This window comes from Poromitra crassiceps (assembly GCF_964638095.1).
Source record: "Poromitra crassiceps genome assembly, chromosome: 13".
Lineage (NCBI taxonomy): Eukaryota > Metazoa > Chordata > Actinopteri > Beryciformes > Melamphaidae > Poromitra > Poromitra crassiceps.
This window is the reverse complement of record NC_139644.1, coordinates 14,656,128-14,664,355: the sequence shown is the minus strand read 5'-3', so window position 1 is coordinate 14,664,355 and position 8,228 is coordinate 14,656,128. Positions and strand designations below refer to the sequence as shown.

The 8,228-nt window shown below is 41.7% G+C and overlaps 1 protein-coding gene across 1 annotated transcript; it reads right to left on the bottom strand.

The window, feature by feature from the left end:
• Positions 1-959: 959 nt before the first annotated feature.
• LOC310788371 (cytochrome P450 2K1-like) lies at positions 960-7,247 on the bottom strand (the record flags this gene model as incomplete). The annotated part of the gene is made up of 9 exons (XM_083649937.1): positions 960-1,159; positions 1,252-1,393; positions 1,747-1,928; positions 2,336-2,477; positions 3,109-3,288; positions 3,785-3,945; positions 4,040-4,189; positions 4,282-4,444; positions 7,047-7,247. The coding sequence occupies 9 exons, from the start codon at positions 7,245-7,247 to the stop codon at positions 960-962; spliced, it is 1,521 nt and encodes a 506-aa protein (XP_083506063.1).
• Between the last annotated feature and the right edge of the window lie 981 nt (positions 7,248-8,228).

Here is an 8,228-nt window from a genome sequence, read left to right as displayed (position 1 = left end):
GCTGCATCTAAAGTGCTGAAGAGCGCCTCCACTGTCTGCAGGGGGAACAAGCTTCTCTCTGTCCAACCAAACTGTAATGTAATTAATGTAAATGTAATGAATCACAGTTAAGTAACAGCTGTCTGTCTATTATGCATAATAACCTCTGCCAAGAAGGTTATTTTTCCAGAGCCGTTTGTTTGTCTGTTTGTTTGTTAGCAGGATTACGTAAGAACTACTGGGCCAATTTTCATGAAACTTGGTGGAAGGGTTTATCATGGGCCAAGGAAAGGGGGCGGGGCTAGGGAAAAGGGGCTGTAGCTAGGGATAGGAACGTTGTAGATGGTCGTTCAAGGGGTGGGTAGGGGGAGTGGCTAGGTGTATCGGGGTGGACATTTTGGAAAATGCTTTTAACCGTCATGTTTTCAAGGTTAGTATTAATATGCTTGAATTTGAATACTCCTTGAAAAGTGCTTAATTTTCAATAATCTGGTGTTTCTTCTACACAATCATTCATCTAATAAACAAAAAGTCTGAAATGAAATGATCCCGTCAGCCGTCATATTTATTGTCTCCTAGTGTCTCAGCCAAGACGTCATCACAAGACGTGGACCGGACACATTAACTACAGCCATTTGGGGCAAAACCCCTCAAGATGACTGAAATAGGCAAAATTGTTATTTTGATCCCTCAACAGTTGTGCTAAAATAGCCTGATATTGCTGTTTGGCATACTTCAGACTACACCGAGCCTCCCCTGAAACTGATAGGAACCTCCTCCTCCAAGCCCCCCACCCCCACGGCCTGGGGAGGTCCGCCTCCCTCTTTGAAAACCTCTGATTTAGAATTATACTCATAGATATCTGTGTTTGTGGTGTTACAATGTCTGTAGCATGAAAATGAACACTGGCAGCAAAGGAATCAATGCACTTGAATAATGAAAGATGCAATCGTTCATAACTAAGCAGTGTCTGCACAGTGCTACTTATTTTCCTCAAACATGCTAACAGCACACAGCTGATGAGGTGTTGGGCTGAGGGCAAAGCCTAACACAGGGGTCACATCCAGCTCATCCTCTGGAACTCCAGGCGGAGGAGTGAAACGAAAGTGGTGGAGGAGAGAGGTGAAGAAGAGGAAGAGCTCCATCTTGGCCAGACTCTCTCCTACACAAACCCTTGGACCTAAGACAGACCAAGGAATAGAAGTCATTTTGGTCTGTGAAGTTTCTTAGTGATAGCAAGCTATCAACAAATATAGGCTAACTCTGACTCACCTGTAGAGAATGGTAGGAACGCATCTCTCTTGACAAATTTCCCCTCCTCATCCAGGAAATGGGCGGGGTTAAAAGTGTCAGGGCTGTCCCATTCATTTTCATCTTGAAGAACAGATGCTAGTAGAAGAACCACTGGGGTCTCCTTAAGAGATGTAGAAGTAAGAGATGTTAACACACTTTAAGGTTGTCAACGTTTTTCATAGTTCCAGAACTACTTGAGAATTAGCGAACAAAATATGTTGAGTATCAGTTTGGCTGCATGAAGGAAGTGGCAATGCAACAGGAATTTATGGAGCTATAATGAATATTTTCAGGTATTGCCTCCCATACTTCTTCTGAAATTTCAGTTCCGAGTTCTTGTTCCCAATCACTTTTCAATTTGTCTTTGGATACGACAATACTGCCCCCGTCTGGCATAGTCAGGTTAGGATACTTCTACATGGGCCTGTACTGAGCCCTTGGTGCCGGGTTCCTGACGAAGGATACGTTATTTACCTTCTTGATGAAATAACCTTGGAAGTTTACATCTCGAGATGTGCAATGTTGAACTATGGGGACGATGTTGGCCAGTCTCTGAGTCTCATGGATGACGGCATCAGTGTAGGGCAGGTTCTTCCTGTCCTCCACCCGGACCTGACGACGTCCTACCACCCTGCTCAGCTCCTCCTGGACCTGGTCTGGGAGATGAAAGATGAGGATGTACAAAGAAACACACAAGTTATGAAATTTGAGTTTTGAATTATGAATTTGTCCTATAGCACACTTTTACCCCACAGCAGCATAATGGTGGCTTTGTCTCATGAAATCAGAGCTATGTTTTAATGTATTTACTCTGTAACGTTTCCATTTACTCTTAACTCTCCTGTGGCTTTTTTGGAGATATTTTGGACTGCTTGTCAGCGGCAACAGCTGACTCGAAGTCAACATTGTCTGCAGTACAGGTGCAAATACAGAAATGTAAGAATCAATATATCTATATATACAGTATATAATCAATATATAAATTGCTAAATATGTTCAGCCTTGAGAACAGTATCCAGCAGCCTGTCCTTATACACACACAAAAAAGTATAATGTTCCTTACCCTGTATTTTGGGGTACTTGGCCATGAACAGTAGACCGTATCTAATGGTAGTTGACGTAGTATCGGTGCCAGCAGTGAACAGGTTGACAACAGTCACCAGTAGGTTGTCCTCATGATAGTGAGAATTCATATCCCCAGATTCCTTACAAAATTCAAACAGCTGACTGTCAGTACAATCATATTTGAAACGAACAAGACATTAACGTAGGAGCTGTCATATTATTGTCTTCAACTGTTTGACTTTTCTTTACTCCCTTAAAGACACAACATTTTCTTTAGTTCTTTAAAAAAAAAGTGTAGTATGTATTATGCATGTGTATTACATTGTCTTTTGTATAAATCTCAGTTCAATTCAAAGGGGCTTTATTGGCATGGGAAACACGTTTACATTGCCAAAGTGTATAGCAAGTGTGTGCAGGGATGAGGTTAGGCGCGCTTCCACCCAAGACAGCCCAGCAGGCTGGTCCGGTGCTCCCACAGAATGGGCAGGTATAAACTTGAAAGAAAACACATTAGGTCCAAAAACCAAAGTAGGCCACTGGAGCACACGGATCCTTTTATAAAACTTTTATATTGAAAAACTAACGTTTCGACGCCATGCGTCATAACTCTGATGAAGACGCATGGCGTCGAAACGTTAGTTTTTCAATAAAAAAGTTTGTATGTAAGTTTGCAAGTGTGTATTTCTCTGTTTATTATGTGAAGTGTGTTGAGACCCTTGTTGGTGCTGGAATTCTATAAATAAATCCGACAACATTTAATCATTTTTATACCTCCAGGTGTTTCTTGCGGGCCAGAAAAGAGTCCACAAAGCCTCTGCACATCTGTGGATCGAGGGTTTCCTGTAAACCTCTGATCAACTCTGTCATCTGTTTCCTGTTATCAAAAGCACTCTTCATCAGTTGCTTTCGAGCTCCAAACCATTTGCACATCATTGGGAACTGGTTGTACAACTGTTGAACAAGCAAAGCAAACATTCACATGATCTGCTTTTACATTGGCCTACAGTGAAATTGTTTGTTGTATACAGCAGTGGTTCTCAAACTGTTTCACGTCAAGGACCCCTATAACACAATTTAGACCACGGACCCCCATTTGATAAGATTTTGTCCCAGGTCCCCCCATCTGATAAGATTTTTTGCCTTTTTATTACAGAAAGTGTATGAAACCCATGACCAAAATATAAATTCTGTCATTGTGTTACTGGATGGAATTATAGTGAAAATAAATTATTAAATTGCATTCACAATGATACTGTAGGTGATGCAGCTGGCCAGCTCTGGTCCAAATCAAAGGTGCCTGCCCTGTAGCTGTTGCATGGTATGTCAAATATACTGTAAATATTAAACCAAACTTTTGACCAATTTCACTCACACATTTCATTTGTAATCTATTTAATGCCGTTATCTTGTGCAGTAGTTGCTTACTGAGCAAGATGCTTATAAGTACCTGTACTGAAGCTGAGCCCATGAGTTGAGTGTTTTTATTAGCTCGATCCACCATAGTTGTGAACTCTGGGTCGTCATATTCAAATCTGCTGCCATAGACAATCGAACAGATGATATTGGACACCGCATAGTTGACTGGCTGGGCAGTATTAAAAGCTTTACCTGGGTAAGGGGAGACACAGATAGCAAAGAAATTAGTAATGTAAGAATAAAAAAATAATAAATCAATTGTGCCAAAATTATATAAAATAATTACCCTCTTTTTGTTTAAATACTTCAATCAGGTACTGACTCTCCTTGATAATTTTCTCCTCACTTGCCTTCTTGCCCATTCCAAAGTCTCTCAGGTTGGTCAGTGCAAAACGCCTCATCTCTTTCCATGAGTCCCCATTGGAAAATACAATTCCTGCAGATACAGTAAATATTGTTAACAAAATCTTTTGTTTCCCCTCCTCTATTGATAGATTAGCATAGAATAGAATAGAACCCCCCACTTACCATGTGTTAAATTTAGGTCATTGATTATTGGGGCAATCTCCCTTTCTCCAAACACTTCAGCATGGTTGAGCAGAGCCTGCTTTATCGTCTTGTATCCTGCCAGGACCACCATCTTCTTCAGTCCAAAATGGACTGTGAATACTGGTCCATATTTTTGGGAGAGCTGCGGTCAAGGGCACACGATAATAACATCACACAGCACTCAACCTGGTGATAAAGTGTAACAACACTTGATGATGCAGCTGCTGCTGCTGTCCACAAAAACTTGAGAACATCATTCAGAGCACCATATTCAGATTAATACAGAAACGGTGGCAAATCAGTTTTGCCTACCCAGCTGTAGTATCCATCCATGGTGTCAATTTGTGGTGTCCACACAACGCCCGCTACTTCAAACAAATGTGGGCCAGCTAGGGGTGTAAAGTGGGGGGAGGGCAATGTGGGGGGCCGGCCCACTTGCTCAGATCATGCCCATTTTCGAACTCTGCCTTCATTTTGATGTCAACTAACTACACACCTGTAAAGTCTAGTGACAGCACCTTGCATTGACGCTATGGCGCTCACAAATCTGTCCACAGACAGACAGACAGACAGACAGAGAGACAGAGAGACATATAAACACCCGGCAATGCACTCAAAACCACCAAGTGTCTCCAGGACCACATTTTCGCATGACACACACACACACACACACACACACACACACACACACACACACACACACACAGACTCACAAGGTGAAAACAATACAAGCCCCGCTGTGGCGCCTGGTAATCATAGAGACAGAGGCTACATTGTTATCAAAATAAAACACAGGAGGGGGCATGGTGGCGCAGTGGTAATCGCTGTCGCCTCACAGCTAGAAGGTTCTGGGTTCAATTCCCACCTGGGACGCTGTAAGCGCTGAAGGAGTGCGTGCCCGTCCGCATGTCCTTGAGTGCCCGCCGCACGGGTGAAAAATATTAAACACTGGAAGAAGATTAATTAAAGGAACACTCCGTCCATTTTCAACCAGCTTTGTATCATTAGAACATCAGTAGTATATCAGTATATCTGCTCCTGGCCTGCCCCCCGGAGGAAAGGACATGCCTGGATGGGTTAAATCATACATGGGCAGCATACGGCCCGCCCCCTGTGTGGCCCGCGATGGAATTGGATTTTTTTTTTTTTTTTTTTTTTTTTTTTTTTTTTTACAGTGCACTTGAACGCAACATGCAATATACCCGCTGAATAAGTGTCCAAATGTTCATGTCATTCTGGGCAATACTCTTCTGTTATAGCATTTCAGTCTGAAATATGGAATATCTTTCAATAATATTTATGACTAAAAGGCTAAAAGTAATCTCATGTGTAAGAAATGACTGTTCTACATTGAAGTAGAAATTTAAATAATTATCTTGTTGGTTTTGGATTTATTTAGCTTCAAGAGTGCATTTTTGTTCTTGTGTGACCCTCAACACAGGCTTTGAGAATCCCGGGCCACTTACTGATACTTATGCTTAAATTAACCCACTCATATTCTGGTTTATTTCAAGAAAAACATTTCGGCTAGTGGAAATTCTAATTGGCTGGTAACTTTAAAATCTAGCAGCCATATTGGCAAGTGGTGAAAAAAGTTAATTTCAAGCCCTGCATGGAGAGCAGGTGGTGACATAGGAGTGAGTGAGGAAAAGGATCAAATATTGGTGGTTAAGACTGAATAATGACATCACAATTGTTAATTTAAAATGAGTTATTCCTCTAAACCTGGCTTCAAATGCCCCAAATTTTTCGTGCTGGCGCCGTTCAGCCCTCAGCAAAATCTGGTAGCGAGGACATTTTTTTGTGGCCCTCTCTATCATCAAAGTTGCCCATCCATGGGTTACGGCATGACAATATTTGTTCGGCCCCCGGCAACAATCTGGGTTTCTCATGTGGCCCCCCATGAAAAATAGTTGCCCACCCCTGGGTTAAATGCAGAGGACACTTTTCACCGGCCACCGTCAGCATGAGTGTGTTGTGGCCGCATGCATGTGTTGTGGTGTTCGTGTGACAATAAAAGACGGGGCTTGTCCCGTTATGAGAGTTTTTTTTTTTTTTTTTTTTATCAGAAAACTGTAAATGGTTTTGAAGTCTGTCATTTCATTTGACAGTTATTGAGTGTTAAAGTGTGGACCAGTGACATCACTGGTCCACACTAACTCAAATTAATAACTCATTAACTCAAATCAACTCTCAATAACTGTCAAACTAGATGAATGATGAATAGTTTGACAGTTATTGAGAGTTGATTTGAGTTAATGAGTTATTAATTTGAGTTAGTGTGGACCAGTGATGTCACTGGTCCACACTTTAACATTCAATAACTGTCAAATGAAATGACAGACTTCAAAATCGTTTACAGTTTTCTGATATACTACTGATGTTCTAATGATACAAAGCTGGTTGAAAATGGGCGGAGTGTTCCTTTAAGACTTCTTTTACACTTAATAGAGTGCCAAAGTCACGCCCTCTTCCAGGTTAGGCAGATGAACCAAAGCATTTCCCACCATTCATTTTGTAAACTGCTTATAAAACAACAAAGCAAAACAAAGATACCCACAAGATGGATGGATGTTATGGGCCCTAAAGTATGCCAACATTTTTTAAATATCCACAATTTCAGTATCAGTTAAAACAAAGAAAAAGAAAATGTGTGAAAGCTTTATATTTTCTCTGCTTTTATAAGGCAATTGCGCTGTATACAAACATAATAGGAGGGTTACCAAACAAAATAAATTATTTACCTTAAAGAGGGTGTTGTGAGGCAACTTGTGATCGAACTGCAGCAAATTACCAACCAAGGGAAGAGGTTTGGGTCCTGGAGGCTCCTTCTCAAGGGGGCCAGAGCTGGAGAAGAAAAGGTAGAGGACCAGCAGGACCAGAACAGCCAGCAGTGAGGTTGTGGAACTGAGGGACCAGAGGACAAGATCTTCCAATATAGCCATGCTTTCATACATAGCCCAGCGATCAAAACTAGAAGCCAGCTGTGTAGTGTATCCTTCCCCCTTCTGTACCCTTTGGTAGATAGATGCACACAAATGCTAGCAGGTATCTATTTTGGTCTGGTTTAGCCGCTTTGTGGCCGAGTTTTCAGTCACTCTTGGGTTGAAAGACTTTGACCTAGGGATTCATTAACTCAAGCATGACCCCAAGCACCTGCCCTTGTCCTATATAAGTGCACTTTTTGCAAGACTGAAGAATGTCATATTGGATAATAGAACAAAGAGAGAAAAAACGCGCTTGAGCTGATAATGCCAGACCGGTGCCTCTCAGACAAGGGGACTGTGTTAAACTAGTGAAACAAAGGGATCTGGAGCACACGGTCAAAGTTAGGCAATTTAATACGTGTCTTCTTCAGAGCCAAAACCAATATTGGATAACTTGCTCAACTTGCTTTGCCCGGGGGCCACATTGCAAAATAACAGGAGGCCAGGGGCCAGTTAACCCTCGTCCCAAAGAAATGAATAAAGGATCTCTCCAAAAAGAAAATGAACCAAACATCTCAGAACAACCGACCGGTCAGTTGGTCGACTTTGTGCACACAGGATAGTTAGTTAGGTCAAGTTAGTTAAAGTCATGTTTTAAGATGTGTATAAAATACTCTACTTTCAATAATAATTTGTGTCTGATGGTTTTTCCCACAAAAAAAAGTTAAATTATCTTGTTAAAATCTTTAAATTAATTCTCCTCCTTCTGCCTCATTTAAAAACCCAAAGCAACCAATCAGGGTGATCATTCAAAACTGACTGATGCTTGAACCCGCAACCTCAAAACTGCTGGGCAGCAGACAAATCCTGTGAGCCTGGGGGACACTCGTCTGCCTGTCGCCATTCAAAACTGACTGGGGCTCAAACCCACAGCCTCAAAACTGACAGAGGCTTGAACCCACAATCTCAATACTGCTGGGTTTTTGTTTGGTTGTTTGT